This window comes from Kogia breviceps, chromosome 3, assembly GCF_026419965.1.
Source record: "Kogia breviceps isolate mKogBre1 chromosome 3, mKogBre1 haplotype 1, whole genome shotgun sequence".
NCBI lineage: Eukaryota > Metazoa > Chordata > Mammalia > Artiodactyla > Physeteridae > Kogia > Kogia breviceps.
Genome location: NC_081312.1, coordinates 182990097 through 183011412, shown reverse-complemented (window position 1 = coordinate 183011412; position 21316 = coordinate 182990097). Strand labels below are relative to the sequence as shown.

The 21316-nt window shown below is 44.7% G+C and overlaps 2 protein-coding genes and 1 long non-coding RNA gene across 5 annotated transcripts in view; 2 read left to right on the top strand and 1 right to left on the bottom strand.

The window, feature by feature from the left end:
* Window positions 1–1924: 1924 nt before the first annotated feature.
* C1QL3 (complement C1q like 3) lies at window positions 1925–11012 on the top strand. The gene is made up of 2 exons (XM_059059233.2): window positions 1925–2597; window positions 8317–11012. Exons 1-2 carry the CDS (start codon window positions 2010–2012, stop codon window positions 8494–8496), a joined length of 768 nt encoding a protein of 255 aa, XP_058915216.1. The 5' UTR covers window positions 1925–2009; the 3' UTR covers window positions 8497–11012.
* The window catches only part of PTER (phosphotriesterase related), a 69607-nt gene continuing 59004 nt past the window's right edge, over window positions 10714–21316 (bottom strand). For 2 of the 3 annotated variants that reach the window (XM_067030491.1, XM_059059217.2), the window contains exons 4-5: window positions 19083–19223; window positions 10714–11957 (exon numbers count right to left, since the gene is read on the bottom strand). In XM_067030491.1, the coding sequence (XP_066886592.1) occupies window positions 11747–11957; window positions 19083–19223 (352 nt within the window). In that variant the 3' untranslated portion in view covers window positions 10714–11746. The remainder of the gene's footprint in view (window positions 11958–19082; window positions 19224–21316) is intronic. The other variant, XM_067030490.1, reaches the window with a different exon arrangement.
* The window catches only part of LOC136793872 (uncharacterized), an 84430-nt gene continuing 82761 nt past the window's right edge, over window positions 19648–21316 (top strand). The window contains exon 1 of the long non-coding RNA XR_010839907.1: window positions 19648–19753. This is a non-coding gene — a long non-coding RNA (uncharacterized lncRNA). The remainder of the gene's footprint in view (window positions 19754–21316) is intronic.

Sequence of the window (21316 nt, the reverse complement as noted above, 5' to 3'; positions counted from 1 at the left end):
CCTATTGACAAGCAAATGTCACCCACATTTGACTGACGTCCGTTGCTCCTGAATGCAAAAGTATGATTTACGAATCAGGTCTACTTGTTTATTGAAAGCCGTTCTTGTGTGTCTTATATATTTGTTGGTGGGATAACTTGCCCAATGGCTACTCCCGGGGGCTTTCCCTTAATATTATAAATCCAGGCTGTTCCTTCTCTTGTTCGCCAGGGCGAATGGGAGCTCTTCTTTCTCCTATTTTGCTTACGTCCCCCCCCCCCAAGACACATGCAGGAGATGTGCTCTGAAACTTACAGGAGTCTTTCTGTATCTTAGGAAAAGATCTTGCTTTTGTGAAAGCTGCTTGCTGTATCTGAAGACTTTTGAAGGCATCTTGACAAGTGCTTATTTCTCATGCATGTGGTACCTTTAAGTAAATGCAGCTTAGGTCAATGGCTGAATCTCCCGAAAGGTTTTGCTAGAATGGTAAGCCTGTAAATAAGAGTTCGTATGTATACAGTCACCATTTGCAGCGTCAGTAATAAAGAACCAGCCCTCCCCCACTTTTATGCGGCGGGCATGTTCATTTAAGATCATTGAGAAACGGCCTTTGGCTCTTCAACACACCTTACTGTTCTCAGGGAAACATCTTATTTCATTTTGGAAGGCTGGTGAGGAAAACCATAAGGTTAAAAAAAAAAAATCACATCTACCATCTGGAAAATTCTAGAGGGCTCTCCTTATGTTAAAAGTGGCATTTTGAAAAAAAAAACACCTGAAACGCTGATTGTGGGTGAGCCATTAGAGAAATACTGTCGACCCAGCCACCCTCCTTTCAACCTTCAGCTGCACCCTCCAACGGGGGCTGCAGGCAGCGGGGAAACAGGGGACGTAGGTGTGACTCTTGAGTGCTGAAGGCTACAGCACGTCTGTCTCACTCCCCACCCCCATCTGTCCAGCGAGAGCGCCGCCATCGGCTGGGCTCCGCAAGGGAGTGTTCAGAATCTCACTGTTCATCCATGTGCAGGGCGGCGGGGGGGGGGGGAGGCCGAGGGGGGAGAAATCCCACATTGTCGGAGTAATGCCAAACTCCCTTTGAGTGGGATAAGCAGAGCAGATGCCGCAATGAGATGCCAACGCGGCTCCCCTTCCTCTGCGCCTTGGGTGCCTATAAATTGCTCCGGCGCGCGTTTGACAGCCTCCTCTTCTCCTGGCAGGTGGTGCCCAGGCAGAATTCTGCGTTCAGTCTCTCCGTCGCTCCGCTGCCGGCGGTGAGGCGCTCGCCGCTGCCCGCCGGCGTCTCCGCTCCAGCCCGGAGCCGCCCCGAGCCGCCGGGGCCCAGCGCCGCCGCTCCGCGCCCCCGGGGGGCGCCTGGCCTGAGCTCGCGCGGCCGCCGCGGGGTTTGGGGGATGCGCGTCCGTTAGGGTTCCGGTGGTTTTGCCAAGGAGGAAAAGAAGAAAAAAGCAAAAAAGCAAAGCAAAACAAAACAGGCAGGAGGAGGGCGATCCCAGCGAGCGCGAGAGGAGGCAGAAACAGGCAACTTCAGACGGAAAGTTGGTGCGAACTGGCGCAGTCGGCGAAGCCGGCCGAGTCGATCGCGGGCGGCGGCGGCGGCGGCAAAGTGCGAGCGGCCCCGGCGAGCGCCAGGGGCGGCGGCGGCTCTTGCCCTCCCGGGGGCCGCGCCGGCGCCGGCGGCAGCCACAGGTGCGAAGGGGCTCGCGGGCGGCGAGAGGGCGCCCCGCGCACCCCACCCCCTGCCCGGGGACTTGCGCGCACGTCTCCGGGCGTCCGAGCCCGCCGCCCAGCCGCAGCCTCGGCCGGGGGCAGCGGGAGCAGGCGAGAGCGCCCGGCGCGCGTCCGCCCGCCCGCCCGGGGGCCCTGGGCTCGCAGGGGGCTGTTTTCGGCTCTGAGCAGGTCCCCGCCCAGCCTTCAACATTCTGTCCAAAGGCAGAGCGGAGGAGCGGCCCGCGCTGAGCCGGCTGGTGGGCGGCAGGAGGCGCCTGCTCGCCGCCGGGGCGCTGGGGGTGGTGATGGTGCTGCTGCTGGTCATCCTCATCCCCGTGCTGGTGAGCTCGGCCGGCACGTCGGCGCACTACGAGATGCTGGGCACCTGCCGCATGGTCTGCGACCCCTACGGGGGCACCAAGGCGCCCAGCACGGCCGCCACGCCCGACCGCGGCCTCATGCAGTCCCTGCCCACCTTCATCCAGGGCCCCCGAGGCGAGGCGGGCAGGCCCGGGAAGGCGGGCCCGCGGGGGCCCCCCGGGGAGCCCGGGCCGCCGGGCCCCGCGGGCCCCCCGGGCGAGAAGGGCGAGCCGGGCCGCCAAGGCCTGCCGGGCCCTCCCGGGGCGCCCGGCCTGAACGCGGCCGGGGCCATCAGCGCCGCCACCTACAGCACGGTGCCCAAGATCGCCTTCTACGCCGGCCTCAAGCGGCAGCACGAAGGCTACGAGGTGCTCAAGTTCGACGACGTGGTCACCAACCTGGGCAACCACTACGATCCCACCACGGGCAAGTTCACCTGCTCCATCCCGGGCATCTACTTCTTCACCTACCACGTCCTCATGCGCGGAGGGGATGGCACCAGCATGTGGGCCGATCTCTGCAAAAACAACCAGGTGAGCGCGGGCAGGCGGCGGGGAGGGCGGGGAGGGCGCGCGGGAAGCTGCAGGCGAGAGGGAGGAGACCCCGGGCACGGGCGTGGGAGCCCGCGGAGGAAGGGCGCGGCAGCCCCGCTCCCGCGAGCCGAGAGCGAGGGCCAACGCCGTTCCACGCCGGCAAGGCTGCGGCCGTACGCCCGAGAGCGCCCGGCGGCCTGGAGACGGGGGTTCCCGAGCCCGGGACCTGCGCCTGGTGCGCGCGACCCTCGAGGGCTGGAAGCCGGGGTTCGGTCCCCGGGACAGTTTGTGCACCGCGGGGAGTCCCGGAGCCGCGAGCCACCCCCGGCTGCGGGGTCCTCAGCCGTGCGGGGGCCCTGTCAGGCCCTGGCGGGGATGGGAGGGCTGGGGGAGCCAGGAGTGGGCGTGCCGGGGTGACAGACCCGCACGGGAGAGAGGCCGGGGCCCAAGGGAGGAAGAAGGGGCGCGAAGGAGTGAGTCCGAGCCGGGCGCGTCCAAGGCCCCGGCAGAGCCACGGGGCCGGCGGTCGCGAGGTCCCTGCGGCGTCCCAGACCCGGGAAACTCACAGAGTCAGATTCGAGATGCAAAAAGTCTGCTTTAGATTTCAGCTGAAGAAGGGGGCGAGGTAATGAGTGCTCTGCTAACAAAAGGAAAAGTTGACACTCGGGGTTTATGCCATAAAGCACGCTCGCAGACACAGAACCCAAACTCCTCTGGCTGAAGGAGGAGGAGGAGGGCGCACGGGCAGGTGGTCGGGAGGCCGGGCCGAGAGCCCAGCCCCGGGGCTCTGGGCCTCAAGGCCAGCGAGCCCCAGGGCGCCTGCGTGAGGGTCTTTCCAGCCCAGCCTTTCGCTCACGGGCGGCAGTGGCCTTGGCCTTGACTCTGAAATAGCCTCAGATCAGCCCTCGGCCAGAGGACCCGCCTGCTCTCCTGAGCCGACACGGCCGGCGCTGCCACAAGGGCCACTGGTCTGCAGTGTTATGCTGGGGGCCACTTCCCCGTTTGCTTGAGAAATTCGCGGTCATTGCAAAACCAAAGTGTGTCCCATCTCTTCAGCGGGGAAGGAAAATAACGTCTGTAATTACCTCAAAGTGTAATCAGACCCTCTGCAAGCGCTGAATCAGCAGCCGCTGGGGGAGACCTTGCAGCCCGCAGTCTGGGTTGAATGCTTGGGCTTCAACTTTGCTTATCGGGTGGTCCAGGGAGTGGCCCCCCTCTACCCTGCCCTGGCCAGTTGTGATTTTACGAGGGCTCTCCGGCTTCAGGTCACTTCTCCCTTGAATTCAGACCTTTCTAGCTATAACCCAGGTTCCTACTCAGCACCATTAAAGCAGACTGTATCCCAAAGTCCTAATTCACAGTGTCAGAATTCTTCCAAAGTGAAAGACAAATACCCTAAATGTATAAGACGAAGGACAAAATATCCTGTCCCTCCCCCTTCCTACCACCCCTTACTTCTAAAGGAATTCAGCAGTAAATAGCTTAAGGGACCCTAAGGTCACATAGAACAAAAAGAGGAAAAATGGCCACCAGGAGGCACTGACAGGGTTGTTTATTATAGTTATTATGCACGAAAATAATATTAAGATAAATAAAAATTATTCACAGAGCAGTGGGTTAGTTATAGGTAAGTGGCTAAAAAGGCCATGACGCACTGTACCAAAATAGAGCTATTGTGTCACCCTAACAAAATGACTTGTGGACAGCCCCTCAGCAGGCACCCAAATAAATGGGTGAGGCACCCATTTATTTACAAATTGGCTGCCTTCTGACTCAAAGGTTAGGCCTGGCAAATACTATCAGGCTGGAGAGATTGTTTTTAGAGGTATTAATTCGAATAGAATAAGATTCAAGTTTTATCAAGGTATAAAAACACACTTCTTTAAGTATCTGGAAATTGCAACTGCATGAAAAGCTGGGGAACAGTACATTTAAATTAGTTGAAATGGTGGTGCTGAGGCCCCCAGGTAAAGATTCCAAGGAAACCATTCCATATATGTGTTCTATGTGCATTTTGTTTTTAAAATTATTTCATTGTTTGGAGTGTAGCACACTTCTTTGTATCATCCTAGCGTGTACATTGTGTGAGGATGGCGGGGGGCGGGGGGGGGGGCGGTGTGTGGTGGGGGCACAGCTGCTGACCTTAAAATGTATAATGCTTCTCACTGGCATTATTAAGCTGCTACTTCTACAAAAGGCGAGCAACAAGTTATTCAGAAAAACAAATATAGTAGCAAACAATATATTTTCGAGTTCAGCACGGACTGTTTTGCAAAATGGTTATTACAGTATTACTGTTAAGGAATTCTAAATCTAGAATAGAACTGTTTTGTAAAGTCTGGTCTGCAGGCGTTGCAAATGAGAAAGCTTTAAAAATCCTTTTTTAATTAATATTAAAGAAAGAGTTTATCCTTGATTTTCAATTTTGCTCTTGTCTGATCACTTCTTAGATGGCAGGCAGTTCCCCCCTCTGAGCTGACCTAATTTGTTTTCATAAAACAGAAACTCCGAGATCCATGTCAGCGTAATGTTCTATGGATTAAGTGGATTTGAGAAGCGCAAAAAAATGAAACTAAAAATGCAGTTCACTCTAGGATAGAGGAATGCCTCTGGACCATAACCACATGAGAACCATTTTATTTATGCTTTGTGTTTGAATGCAGGATCACAGATGGAAACATCAAAGGCCAGTAAATTAACCGGATGCCCACTTAACCTTTTGTTTATGATTCCACAGAAGTGCAATGAAAATGAAACTCTGAGAGCATCAGTAGCGATTAATTAAATTAGCAAATTTTACCATAAATATTGTCTCTAATGATAAACCCTCCCTAATAAGATAAGGCTAAGGCAGCCTAGCCTATTACAGCCTCACAAACACAGCACTAAAAAGACCACGGTTCTCATATTCCCCATAAAACCATCAACCTAAATTTAATCTTACCATGTCTAAAAAGCCCATGACAGTGCATATTAAAGGCAAAAGTTGGACTCAGATAGCTTTCCATAGAGACTGGAAATATTTTTTTTAATGTTTGTATACATTTAGCAGGAAACCTGAATAAAAAATATTGCTATTTGAATCCAATCACTATAATACCACTCTAATAAGCCACTCTAATAAAAACTAAAACTGGCTTAAGGTTAGAACTATAAAATAATTAAAGACTAGTTTTTACTCCAAGAATTTATTAGTTATGGCACCATTGAACATGACATATGTTGGAAACAAGACAGTTTGCGGTCTGTTATTCATTTATTAGCAAGACTAATGAGATGGCAAATGAATTATCTTTTTAGGGGCTGTGAAACGTGCACTAAAGATCAGCAGGATCGAAATAGCTAACTTATAAGATGGAAAGGTATTAGAGTACACTTAGGTAGAAATGGGTATATCGGGCTAAGGAAAGGATGCATCATATCGTCAGAGAAAATGCTGAAATCTGTGTACGTTTAGGAACCTGAAAATAGCCTCCAGGGTGGATGCATTACTTTCCTCAGTAGTCTGATGGCTTAAAGGAAGAAAGGTTGGAAGTTACTGGGCTGGATACTACAGCTTGAAATTTCAAGTCCCATTATTACCTTTAGAGTATGAGCAGGCGAGCAGGCATACTAAAACCACGCAGAGTACACTGGAGTATGGCAGGTATTTAATTGGGAGAGTCTTATGGTTAAAATCTTAGAGAATCACTTTCATTAAAAAGTAATCACACTGGCTTTATCCAACAAAGGAAGTGAAAACCATGAGGGTAAAACCTTCCAGTCTGTGGGATCATAATAATGCATTTGCAGGTTTTTGTGGTAACACCTACTGAATAAAAATGGTAGCAATTCTGTGGGCTTGTGGTTATATCGCACGGAATAGTCTGGTTATTAATCATAGGTGAGAAGTATATCATAGATTGGTAATTAACTAATATATTACTAATATAGCTAATTAGTATTTTTATATTTTAATTTTTCTCATCCATTAAAAATCCACGCATTAAAAAAAAAAAAAAATCAGGTCCAAAGAGTACTATTCTCCTTGTAGATTTTTTTTTTCCGTGGGAACTAATGACTAGATGAAATTAAAGAATCAAAGCATCCAACTCCTATAAACTAGTGATTAATTCCTAGGAAACAGTATGACATTAAATTGTATTATTACTCAATGGTCAAAACAGATCACTTCACTAAATCGGTGTATACATTGAAGTCAGCGCTTGTGAGCATAATTGTATTTTGCTTTCATTTTATTAGTGTCAGCACAATGTTAAGCAATTCTGAATCTTTTAAGCCCTTTTCTCCTTTTGCGATATGATATCCAGGAATGAATTTTTAAAATACTACTCAAATTACTTTACAAGTTCAGCAGTGTCAAAGAGTCTTCTCCTTTTTTAACATTTCAGCATTAATGTGAGAACATACCACATGAAAATTTAATTTGAAAACCAATCATTTAAATTTTGAAAGAAAGGCTTGGAAATTCTTGACTTATGTCTCATTTCTCTTATTTTGCCAAGTGATAAAATCCCACATATTACACCCCAAGTCATGCATTATTACATAGTACAGGTTTACAAAACCACTAAATCACTTGCTGTGTTATTCGGAGAAATATCATTACGGTGGAACAGATACAAGCCACAAAGTAGATGTTTTACTGAAATAAATCAAGTACAAGTCTGCCTATTGAAAAAAATTTTTTTCCAAGTCAGAATCAAAATATAGCTAAACGGATATGAAGCCTAATTGGAGTTGAGGATGTGACAGAATGTCCATATTACTTGATATGGTGGGCAATTGGACTGTTTGCAAATGTCTGTCAGCTCACTAATGAGATCACAGGCTCAACCTGAGTGGATTAGAAGCAAATCTCCATCCTCAAAGCAAACCACACATTTAGAATCACCTCAATATAAAAGGGTATTCCGTGAGATCATTCAAAAAAATTCAGAAATTTTAGAGACTTCAAATTATAGAAATGTAGTTCTTTCTATAACTTTTAGATGTGTTGAAATAAAATAGCTTATTTAGGTACACACGTCACAATTAAGTGATAAAAAGGCACAGACAGAAAAAATAACTCTGAAGACTTTTAAACCAAAGATGTTTCAATGAGTTAAGCTTCGGGTACAGGGGCTTTGCCTTGAATTAGATTTCGAAAGCCCAAAATCAAAAGGATTTTTCTTTTTTTCTTCCTGTATAGTAAGTAGAGTTACAGGAGGGGGATTTCTCTGAGTCTGTACGTGCTGTGGATGTCAATTTTCTAATAATCACGGGGACCAACAGAAGTTTGGATTGAACTTCTGTACTCAAACAGCTGGTTAGGATATTGCTGCTTGGCTTAAATTAAAATGCAAAAATGGACCATTTCAAGAAGCCATTGGGCACAGAGTTACAAGGAATTAGAAAAAGTCAGGATTTAGGAAGAGAATAGAGTGGTATGCATTGTTTACAACATATAGTAAAAAGAAAAACAAAGACTGTTAGAATCACCTTCACAAAAGCACTGTTTTCTCCTTTCCAATAACATAGTCGAAACTGTTACAAAGATATCCTCATAAAGCCCCAAGGCCAAGGTGGGCTTGGCTGTGCTGAATTCAGTGCCATGGCAGCCAGTCTGTGTGAATGGCAAAAAAAAAAAAAAAAAAAAAAAAAAAAAAAGAAAGAAAGAAAGAAAAGAAAGCCTGAGAATTCTCTCTTACAAATTCTAATTCTTGTCTGTTTCACGCAGGTGCGTGCTAGCGCGATCGCCCAAGACGCTGATCAGAATTACGACTATGCGAGCAATAGTGTGGTTCTTCATTTGGAGCCAGGAGACGAAGTCTACATCAAATTAGATGGTGGGAAAGCCCACGGAGGAAACAACAACAAATACAGCACATTTTCTGGATTTATTATCTACGCTGACTGATCATGCAAAAACTAAGCTTCTTACTCTGAGTTTGGACACTGGATTCGTATGGCTAACGTCAGTGAATCGAGGACCTCAGGGGATGCCAGATGCGGGGCACCTCAGCTGTGTGTATGTGGGGAATTCAAATGCTACCTGACTCACATCTGTGTACTCAGAAACATTATGTAAAAAAAAAAATATATATTAAAAACAAGTTAAGCAGATGTTGATCCACTACCGCCAAAGCAAATACATCTTATTGTTAGTGTCCATGTGAATGAAGTCCTATATAGATCACAAATTTTTATAGAAAAATCTAAGACACTGAATCACTTCTTCAGTATATATGATACTTTGGTGTACTGTGATCTTGCTGCTTTTATCCATATGTCGGCTTTGGTTCTCGTGAGTTTACCTGCTTATTAGGATACTTGGGGTCCATTCATAGTGTGGGGAAGGACGATTTTTACCTGCAGGAGGAGGTCTCATTGACGTAACGCTGCTTTGTCCCCAAAGAAATTGTTTGCCTTGTACTCCTGTTAAGTTTAGAGCTAGACCTGGGAATGATTCAACTTTAAGCCTTAACCTGGAATTTTCTGGACTTGAGGGAATTCCCAAGCCTGTGATCATGTTTCACATTCTTTTTCTTCGGAATATTCTTTCCTCTCTTTTCGGGTGATAGTCTTTAAAAGTAGAGAACGAACTTGTATCATAGGATTACCCTCTAAGTGTGTAAATGTGTAATTACGTATGGTATTTAGAAAATCCCCCTGTGTCCAGTTTGTCAATAGAATGCATTTAGATTTACTTGGAGAGTCAGAGAAATTTATTCTTTGGTGTTAAATCACACGGAGGCTTTTGCCTTCTTTGGAACAAAAGATTATTCATAACCCAATGCATATAGGTTTAATTTGCGCTGGTGCATGCGTCACCAAGGAGACACTAAGTAAGGCCTTCAAATAGTTACTACAAGTCATGGCCTGAGGTTATTTCAAAATGAACAATTTCACATATAACCAATATGACAATAAAGTATATATATTTTATACAAATACCTGCTACATATATATATGTATGTGTACATATGTATATGTTAGATGAAATATATATATGGCTTCAGACCGTAGCCGCAATGGCTGTATAGCCCCCAAAATTTAATTTAAAGAAATGTACGTGTAGGCACACACACAAACGTGCATTAGTTATTTGACTTATTTTGGATTGAAATATATTTTGGAAGACAAAAATACATGGAGTAGCAAAATAATTTAGATGACTTCTAAGAGTTATCCAGAAAATTAAATTTTATTAGGTTAAAATGCCCCAGAAATCATGTGTCTGTAAATTAGGTCTGTGGCTTCTTTATTACCATATGCCAATCAATACTTTCACTGCATTCTGTGGCCGGCTGTTGCCGTTAGGTCTGCAGAGACGGAGGAGCTGTCCTTTGCAGTGTTTATGAAATATATGCATTTGAATGAGCAGTTTTTTTCTTTTTTCTCAGGTGGACAGAAGCTGACAGTAAAGTAGATTTTGAGAGTAGTGCAAATCCTTCCTCTCTGGTTAAAGTACACTGCCAAAAGCCATCTCTTTAATCTAAGAAAAAGGTTTAAAATGCATGTTGATACATCCTAACTATCAGACAACTTCCACTATTACAATGAAAAATCTGTTCCACTCTCAGGTGCCTTTGAAGACTCTTTGAGAAGTAGGTTTCAAAAACAGAGATTGAAAAATCTGCCTGTTTTACTGGAGAAGGACATTTGCACTTTTTCATTTAAAGGAACTAGTTTGTTCTGTTTGGCTCATTGCTCTTGGATACTTTCTGTTCTAATACACAGAAAGCTTGATCATCATTGATCCACAGAAATATCTTTTATTTAGCCAACCTCAACTTTCCAAAAGAGGTACACCTGGTGTTTCCCATCTGAACGTGCCGTTTGCTTGGTTTAAATGCCTTGGTCTGAGTAACTCTCATGATTTATATGACTAAAAACATGTAAGCCCGTTTATCAAGAATAATGACTAATTCTATTTGGCCTTTCTAATACGTAAGATAACTCATAAAGGAATTGCAGTGGGTTTTGTTTCCATTTAAACAATACGTATTTATCAAAGAGGAATTAGCAGTAAGGGTTTGGAGATTTTTTTTTTTTTTTTTTTTTTTTTTAGGTAACAAATCATAGTAAAGGATTCAACCGAAAGATTAGTTTATAAACAGCAGAACACTTCCACTGAGAGTTTTTAAAAGGCTTTATTTACACAGAACATCAGGGCTGGGTGTCTTTTAAAGAGTTGGCTCTAGAATCAGACTGTCACTTCTAATAGATCTGACATTTTCTTCAGATAAGTAAGCATTATTTTCTCTGTTCAGGCCCAAGGAAAGACAAATAAAAGGTAAAGGAAATAAAGGGAATATATATAAGGCAAACATTCCTCTTTTTTTTTTTTTGCATTCTATATTATTAATTAATTAAATTGTGGCCTTTGTTATTATAAATGTAATGATTCATTAAACTATATTATGTAATATATTTTGACTTTTATGATTGAATTTTTATAATTGAGTACTATGTTATGTGTTCATGTCCCCTTGTACAAATTTTTCAAAACACCACAAAATTTATAGGAGAACTGGATACCAGAAAGCCACAGGCAACAAAACTGATTTATTATCAGTATATATAGATAGGTGAACAGCATATAATTAACCTTCCACAATATTTGTACCATTGTGAATTGGTAATTATATTACAATATCCTTCGAAAAAAGTCTCAAAATTTAACTTCCCTTGCTGCAGAAGCTATTTTGAAGTGCCATATGATTCATTAAGCATTAATTAAAGAACAGCAGGATAATTAGTAGAATCATCAATATTACAAGAAACATTAGATTGCTCCAGAAAGGGGTAATTTAACTAGAAACACGTTATATTTTCTCATGGAGTGCTGGTGATAGATTAAGAAAACAAAACAAAAGGAAGCAAGACTCCACTAAGGGGATGTACACTGTCAATCATTGTTTGGATATGGGTACTTTTGTCTTTATTTTGTCAAGGGAAAACAATAGGGCTTAATTAGGCTCAGGAACTCCCTAAAGGTACAGATGTAATAGCCAATCTCTGAGAAGGCAAGTCTTCTAATTCTCATAAAAAGGAAATGCTCTGTCAGTCCAACGTAGCTCTGATTAATATCTCACAGTGGGTTTGAAATCACTGTCTGTTCCCTGCAAGCTTTATACTCGAGGTATGAATTCAGAACAACCATCCTATTTGAAAGTTAGCCATTGCTTGGGGTTCTCTATCAGTATCTTATCAAGTGCAGCCTCAGTTATACCTCTAAGCAACATTTTAGGAACAATGTTGGTAAGTATATGAGAATAGCCGTGACCTCCGTATTTCGTCAGCCGATGCTTCGTATGTATGTCATGTGCCATCAGAATTCGATCTTCATAGCCCTCATCCACCAGAAGACGTACCCTGTGAAAAATGTCAACTCATTATAGGGCATCGGTCTCACGTTTACAATTTTCATGGTGCTTTAAACTTTTTGCTCATAAACCTATCGTGTTGTCATAAAGATACCATCTTTCCGTGCAGCACGTGTCCTGGGAGACCCTTAATAAATATTGTGCGGTGATGATAAAGGTATCACCGCATCCTAGTAGGAACATGATCCTCATTCCCTGTACACGGACATTCCTAGCTTGTGATATTTATGACGATGCCTGGCAATCCTGCATTAAATAAGACAGCTTCTGATAGGATGTGCCAGTTTGAATAACTGGCCACTTTAGCATTTTATTCAATAACTTTATTCTGGATTTGTACCCAGCTCTCCATTCTAAAATGCCTCGCTTAGTCGACCCATTTTTCGGATTTCATTCCCTCTGTCTCTCCTTTTTCTCCTAGCAAATAAAATCAATGACTGTTTGTGATTAAAATAGGGAAACAGGGCTTCCCTGGTGGCGCAGCGGTTGAGGGTCCGCCTGCCGATGCGGGGGACGCGGGTTCGTGCCCCGGTCCGGGAGGATCCCACGTGCCGCGGAGCGGCTGGGCCCGTGAGCCGTGGCCGCTGCGCCTGCGCGTCCGGAGCCTGTGCTCCGCAACGGGAGAGGCTGCAACGGTGAGAGGCCCGCGTACCGGAAAAAAAAACTCACAGGCAGGGCTTCCCTGGTGGCGCAGTGGTTGGGAGTCCGCCTGCCGATGCGGGGGATGCGGGTTCGTGCCTCGGTCCGGGAGGATCCCACGTGCCGCGGAGCAACTGGGCCCGTGAGCCGTGGCCGCTGCGCCTGCGCATCCGGAGCCTGTGCTCCGCAACGGGAGAGGCCGCAACGGTGAGAGGCCCGCGTACCGGAAAAAAAAAACTCATAGGCAGGGCTTCCCTGGTGGCGCAGCGGTTGAGTAATCCGCCTGCCGATGCAGGGCACACGGGTTCGTGCCCCGGTCCGGGAGGATCCCACGTGCCGCGGGGCGGCTGGGCCTGTGAGCCATGGCCGCTGAGCCTGCGCGTCCGGAGCCTGTGCTCCGCAACGGGAGAGGCCACAGCAGTGAGAGGCCCGCGTACCGCAAAAAAAAAAAAAAAAATAGGGAAACAAAAGGAATCTTTGTACAAGTAAAACATTCTGAGAGTAAAATCATTTGGTTTGAAAATGAAGGGCATATGATGAGCTTGACAGTTACTTTTTAAAATTAATTTTATTGAAGTATAGTTGGTTTACAGTGTTGTGTTAATTTCTGTTGTACAGCAAAGTGACCCCATTATACATATATATATATTCTTTTTCATATTCTTTTCCATTATGGTTTAGCACAGGGTATTGAATATAGTTCCCTGGGCTATACAGTAGGACCTTGTTGTTGATCCATCCTGTATATAGTAGTTTGCATCTGCTGACCCCAAACTCCCAGTCCGTCCCTCCCCCACCCCCGTCCCCCTTGGCAGCCACCAGTCTGTACTCTATGTCTGTGAGTCTGTTTCCATTTCGTAGATAGGTTCATTTGTGTCATATTTGACATTGCTAGTCATTTTTAAAAGGTCAGTTACGGTCCCTCTGCACTAGTCCTTTTGAAGCCGATGGGAATTTTGACTTAGTAGTAGTCTGGGAGCATTGGATTAAATTGGCCAATAAAAATTTACTCTTTCTTCCTTCCATTTCATTAAGATTGCTAGAAATAATGAGCTGTTCCTTTAAATGTATAGTCAGTTGACTACAGAATGGCTTCCTGCCTATTGTCTAAACATGGAACCCTCTTGGCTTTGTTAAGCGCTGTAATCTGTACTGCGAGTCGGTCGCCTCCTGACAGCCACCGTCTGTATAGGTCTGGGCCCTGGGCAGTGTCTGCTGTGGCTTCCATGGGTCTCTGATGGCAGGAGATGCAGCTTGGAGACCATGGCTGTTCTCTGGCACTTTCTGTCTTGTCTTGTCGATCCCTAGATTTCCAGATGGATCTAGATCTAGATGGATGGGCAGAGCCTTCCGCCAAGGGCTAATTATTTGAAAGGTATCTTTTTTGTTTCAATAGCATTTCTTGGCATTCTAGTGCATGAGTCATATTTAATAACTACTACAGCAAGCAAACTGTGGGCCACTACATCAAAAAACTCGAGCATGGGGCTTCCCTGGTGGCGCAGTGGTTGAGGGTCTGCCTGCCGATGCGGGGGACGCGGGTTCGTGCCCGGGTCCGGGAGGATCCCACGTGCCGCGGAGCGGCTGGGCCCGTGAGCCGTGGCCGCTGCGCCTGCGCGTCCGGAGCCTGTGCTCCGCAATGGGAGGGGCCACGGCAGTGAGAGGCCCGCATACAGCAAAAAAAACCCCAAACAAACAAACAAACAAAAAACTTGAGCACAAAGCCTTGCCCTCTGAGAACATAGATTTTAAAAGAAATTATACTTAAAGATTAGATCTTATGTTTGCAGGCCAAAGGAATGCCAGAAAAGAGCCAAGCTGGGTGTTTTGTCTAGAAATCTGCATTCACATAACACGTACCTCATGTGTCCTGAGAGCACTTAGAATGCTATAGCTGTGCCAACATCATCATTTGCTTCTTTCTTTCTTTATTCTTATTGAAGTATAGTTGATGTGCAATAGTATATGTTACAGATGTACAGTATAGTGATTCACAGGTTTTAACGTTTATACTCCATTTATAGTTATTATAAAATATTGGCTATATTCCCTATGTTGTACAATATATCCTTGTAACTTATTTCATACCTAGTAGTTTATACCTCTTAATCCCCTACCTCTGAATTCCCTATATCCCTACCTACCCCTATATAGGGGTAGGGCATTATCTGCCTCTTTAAAACGTGTATAATGTCCAAAAGTCCTGATCTGAAGTTACTTTTGGAACGAACTCTCTTTAAGGGAATTATTTAAGGCAGTTATATGATCGTTTATGAAAAAAGAGAAAGACTTGACAGATGCATGCACGGTGCTGAAACTTAGTGTGACAAACCTTGATCCGCAACTGCAAAGGAGTATCACCTTACAGGAAATTTTAGGGTACACTTTCCCCTGTATATTTTCTGAGCATTTCTCAACATTTTTGTCTCTTTTCCTTGTCTGAGAAAAAGAGACATCTTATTACTGCAGAGGCACATTTGTGTAAACAAATTCCCGTAAGAGGCCTGTGTCACATCCTGATGCACAAAGTCACTGAATTGTTCAGTAGTATGGAAAGGTACTCATTTCAAAATGGGAACCCTTAGAACTCGTTAAGTCAAGAGTCTGGAGACTAGTGATCTCACGAGAAAGAGAATGTTCTGGCTCTAGAAACATCATCATATCCTGACTATTAAGAAAACTGCCTGGTCACTCCTAAAATAAGAGATCGTCTCACATGCTGCGCCATTGTGTAGAAGAACAGTATTTAGAGAGAGACCGCCAGAAGGAAAGAACCGCTACAGATGAGAAGACAAAAAATCACAGTAATTATAGAAATACAAATGAGTTAGTGTTTTGCAAACAAATATTAGAGAGAGACTACAAAGTGTGAAAAGGCAGAGATATAATAAGAGTGGGAAATGGAGCATGAGATTGAAAACAGGTGTTAGACACAGAATTTCTGGTGCTGAAAACCAGAGGTAGGCAGGAGCGTGCTTCTCTGTTCTTGCACTTCAAAGCTTTCAGATTACTGAGGCTCAGAGAAGGACTGCTGATTAATGATGAAAATCAGGTGCCCAGGAGGTAGGGACAAGGGGATACACACACACCCCAAAAGTCATTTAGTAATTACCATGAGCTGTACTTGAGTCCAGGGACTTAATGCATGGTTTTAATTTACAAAGATTAAGGATGCATACAGTATACACAGATACAGAGATATACACAAACACACATGCACATATATATACTTTTTGATGTATTTCCATACATCTAGAATATTTACATTTAGCTTAATGAAAGCTCGTATCCCCGTAGACCTCCCTCTGCAGATTCCCTCTTTTATTCCAGGTCTAGGAGTGTCATGGAGAGCACAGGGGTGGAGAAGATACAGCTCACTGCCTTAAACGGGCTTAGAGAAACAAAGCAGGTCCTGGGAGCAAACTTCCTATTTCCAAGATGAATTGTAAAACGTGTGTTGAGGGCATTCATCAGGAAATCATGGTTTTGAGGTCACGAAGGATGAGAAAGGTCTACACAGCACCCCATTTTAAATTCCAGAGGCCATTCACCTCTGAGTATGGTCCAAGCTAGTAGGGCTCTTAGGAAACCTGTTTGCCTGTATTGAGTGGTACTCCTGGGCAAGGAAATTAAAATCATCAAACAAAAACCAACCAACCAACCAACCAATAAATCTGTTTATCAAAGAACTGGTTTGAGTAGTAGGAAAAAAAAAAAAAAAAAGCCCTAGCGATTCTGGTCAGAACAGTCAAAGCAGTTTGCTCATGTAGAGCTGAGTGTCTCCATATTTATATACAGAACTACTGTAACATCAGTCAACTCTGATGATATGAAACTTGCAGCCTATTTTACTGTTAATAAGCTCATCAAGGAGGTGTGCCAGTACACAGGGACAGTAGAAGGCCTCATGTGAAGATCGACTTCCCGGGGAAAGACCCAAAGGCTGACTCAGCTGTGGCCACTGGCTCAAGACGTCCCCCTCAAACCCAATGTACACATGTCCATCTTCTGCTACTTGAGCCTCACGGTTTCTCGACGTCACTCCTCTGCTCCAGTTTGCCATCAGGGAGAACTACTTCCACTCGACCTTCCTTTTCGCACTCTGGCCAGAAGTTCCGTCCTTCTACTTTTTCGCTCACCTTCTCCCACTATCTGTATTCACCCACTTGCTTCAAGCATCCAGGGATTTTCCCCTGCCGTGTTATTCCTGGACATCTCTCCATCTCTCTCTCTACACTTTCTTCCCTCCAGCTTGGACCTCGTGGCCCTCATCTCAACCCCTCCGTGGTCCCCCCAATCTCAACCACGTTTTTCAGACAGAATCCCAGCCCTCAAGCTCTCTGTCTCTATCTTCTACTCACAAAACTTCTTTGGTCCTCCTACCCAAACAGCAAAACATTTGTTAGGAAAATCATCACCAAATCATGCCCATTGGTGCCAACAGACAGTCATGCAGTCATGATCTCTGGCCCCCACTGGGTCTTCCAGACAACAGTATCCCTCTCATTCATTCACCATCCACTCCCACCCCTTATCCTCCTCTACAAGGCCCTGCCCTGAATCCATTCCTTCCTTCTCAGGAGATGACCATGTCTCCTTCACAGGCGCCCTGGAGATCACACGGGACCATCTGTCCTCAGTTTCCTGCTCCTCTCAGCAAAACACTGTTCTGTTCTCACTCCATTACCTGCCTCACCTGCTCTCATTTCCAGGGAGGAAAGTACACTTCCTTTCGACCAACTTCCTATTTGCTGCCCAGATTCTCTCTTACCTGCCCAGATTTGTTTTTAGGTTAACATTGACTGACCACTCCCATAGTCTACCCCAGACACTCAGCTAAAAACCGCATATTTTATTTCATATAAATTCTATAATAACCCTGTAGATTAGGCACCACTTCCCTGGATACATTCTCTCTGTCTCCTAACAAAACCTTCCTTTGGTCCTGTCTGGACTTCTAGCTCCAGCCCTCCAGCCTGCTTCCCTTTACTATCAAGCTTCTTGAAAGAGTAGCCTCTGTCCCCTTCGTCACCTTCTACTCGTTCCTCAAGCCTTTTCTGCCAAGACTGCACTTATTGACTGAAATTAAAACTTCCTGGGCTTCCCTGGTGGCGCAGTGGTTAAGAATCCATCTGCCAACGCAGGGGACACGGGTTCGAGCCCTGGTCCGGGAGGATCCCACGTGCCGCGGAGCAACTAAGCCCGTGCGCCACAACTACAGAGCCTGCGCTCTAGAGCCCGCGGGCCACAACTACTGAAGCCCACGCGCCTAGAGCCTGTGCTTCGCAACAACAGAAGCCACCACAATGAGAAGCCCGCGCACCGCCACAGAGAGTAGCCCCCGCTCGCCGCAACTAGAGAGAGCCCGTGTGCAGCAAAGGAGACCCAACGCAGCCAAAAATAAAATTTAAAAAAAAACAAAACAATTTCCTGATTGTGAAATCCAATGGATACTTTTCAGTCGTTATCTCACTTGATATCTGCCACCTATTACAAGTGTTCAAGCCCTTCTGCTTTACGTATTCTTCTCCAACAACTTTCATAACAGTGCGCTTCCCTGATATTCTTAACGCTTTGACAATTTCTCAACGTGTCTCTGAGGGTCTGTTCCTGAGTGGTCACCGGGGCTCTGTCCTCATTCTCTTCTCTGAGTGAGATCTCATTCATTCCCATGCTTCCATGGAAATGTCACATGCAAGCCAACAACGTCTAGATTTATGTCCAAGTCTCTGTCCTGAGCTTCGCACCCTTATCCCAGGGCCCCACCAGATAGCAAGACGATATTCCCAAGATAAAGTCATCCTGTCAGTCGAAAATCTATTTCCCCTCCCACATTTCCCAACTTGGTGCATTCAGTCCTCATATCACCACGTAACCAAGACAAACCAGGTAGCAGCCAGCTTTGACTCCGGAAATTTTCCACTTGGTTGCAGAGAATGACTTGTACAACTATTTGCTTTCACCCCCAAAATATTGGACAATTTTGAGGGGTTGGATTTTATATAACGTTTGACCTTTAGACATTATACTTATAGCCTGTAAGTTGCAGTTACCTCTTTAGTGAATATTTTTAGTAAAGCATTTCAAAAATGCATTATAGGAGGTTAGGACCTCAGGTGTGGTCAGCCTGAGAAAGAAGCAGCTTACTTCGTTAAGGATAAAAAGAGGGAAATGTCTTTTGTTCTTTTATTGTCAGAGCAGAGATCGAGTATTGTCTGTATTGCTTATCAGCTGCCCATCTGCACTGAACTTCTAAGGCTTTGGGAAGCTTTTGCCTACTTAGGCTGATTCATTTTCTCCTCAAAATAATATATAGACATTTGCCTTCCTGAAACAGCATTGATATATTTTTGTCTGCAAGTCCCTGGTTCTGCCTGCTTACTGTTTTCTGAATCTTTGCTAATACCCACCCCAGATAAGAAAATCCAAAAGAGATGGTAAAAGGAAATACCATGAGAGATTTCATCATGTTTACCTTTTAATTCTTTTATTATCATTCGGCATGTCAATAGCCGGGTTGAATTGATAATGGAAAAGTTCAGTACCAAAGAGATCATATTCCAAGTAACAGCCAAGTTGTGCAAACTCCAGTAGTTCCCTCTTGTCAAGGAGAGTCCTAGACACAATAAGACAGACATATTGTTACTCTTAAAAGCATATTTTCCAGGTACTTCCCTGGTGGCCCAGGGGTTAAGACTCCAAGCTTCCAAATGCAGGGACGCGGATTTGATCCCTGGTCGGGGAACTAAGATCCCACATGCCACGTGGTGTGGCTAAAAACAAACAAAAAAACAAGAGCATATTTTTCACATATACAAATTCAAAGTTTTAAGCACATTATGTACTGGAATGTAGTTGAAATCAAGTAAGAGAAGTTTTGAGTTGGTTTTTATGATGTGACTATAAAATAGTTCAATTTGTTACCAGAAATTAGGGAAAATTCCCATCCAAAAGGGAGTTTTCCCACCTCAAGGACTTGGGAACTATAGACATTTTAATTATGCTGCCATCTCCAAAACAATTTTGTAATTCTTTTTCAGAATTGTCTTCAGGATATGCTCCGTATTCCTTTGAAAATCCTTAGTGGGACTGCTGTGAACTGAGGAAACTATCAGAGGAAATTTGGCTTCAGGACTGGAGAATTGGGTGAGTAATACTGATCTTGATAAAACAGGAAGCCAAGGTAAGGTAACAGGGCGATTTTCTTGGGGAGATCATAAAGCTGTTCTAAAATTAATTCCAAAGCATATGTGAATATCATTGCAATTTTTTTTTAAAAAGGAGGGGCAGTACTCCTACAGATATTTATGTTCTGATGTGTTTATTTCTTAAACAGAATTTATTATTTTATGGTAATTTTATGCCTATCGTCTCACTTCAATAGAGATCATAGTAAAATATCACTCTTTTTGTAAGACTATGTAAATGAATGGGAAAAGGAGAAAAATATAGGATGAGTGCAGGCTGCAGACAGAAGAGTCGAGTCTGGAACAAGAGTAGATGATCTCAAGAAATTGCGGCTTTTAACAAGTAAAAAGGATGCCTAAAATTGACCCCCAAAATGCCATCGTAGAGATTCAAGCACAGAGAGAAATAGGAAAGAAAGAAAGAAAAATTCTACCAGGAGGCAATACGGAAAAAATGTGAAGGAAAAAATACACCTCATTAAACATTGTGTGAAGGGAGTTAAGGACCTAGAGGAAGGAAGTGATTGTTTGGGATCCAAAATGGGCTTGGAGAAGAGTTGCAACGTCAGATAATCCTTGTCTTATTAGGGTTTTATCCATTCTGATATCCTATTACTTTAGCAATGCCAGGATGCAAGGATTAAAGCACTATTGTATGTCTATAAATCTGCTTCTAAGAGGTCAGAAGTATTTTCAAAGCCTCTTTTCCAAACCCTAGGAGGACCAATTAAGCCTCTGTGTCCGAGCGTGAGAGGATTCTGCTGTCCTGGACTGCTGCAAGTTGGCTCTTGACTTTCACTCTGAGCCATCATAGCGTAGCTGGCTCCTTTTTATTCTCTTCACCAATTTAGCGTAACTTAGAGTTCACGATGTTGTTTTAGGAAGGGAGGCTAAAAAAATCTTTCCTTTATGCTATAAAATGCACATTAGCTCTGTGCTACCTTCTATTAATACCACTCCTTTTCTATCTTCTTACCATGGAGACCATTTTTGCTTCCAAAATTACTAGGCTAAAAGAATATGTGTTTTACTATAGTAAACATATTCTGTTTTCCCCAAAGAACCATGCTTAAAAATGAAATATACACAATTAAAATAACATAAGGGGGAAGAGATAAGTTTAGTATTTTTTTCCTTTTCTAACATTTTTTATTATTTTTGTCTGTGTTGGGTCTTCGTTGCTGCACGCGGGCTTTCTCTAGTTGTGGCGAGCAGGGGCTACACTTCATTGAGGTGCGCGGGCTTCTCATTGCGGTGGCTTCTCTTTGTTGCAGAGCACGGGCTCTAGGGCGCACGGACTTCAGTAGTTGCAGCATGTGGGCTCAGTAGTCGTGGCTCGTGGGCTCTAGAGCGCAGGCTCAGCAGTTGTGGCGCACGGGCTTAGTTGCTCCGTGGCACGTGAGATCGTCCCGGACCGGGGCTCGAACCCGTGTCCCCTGCATTGGCAGGTGATTCTTAACCACTGCACTACTAGGGAAGTCCCACTGCTACATATTTTATCCTCAAAGGACATTTTCCAGAA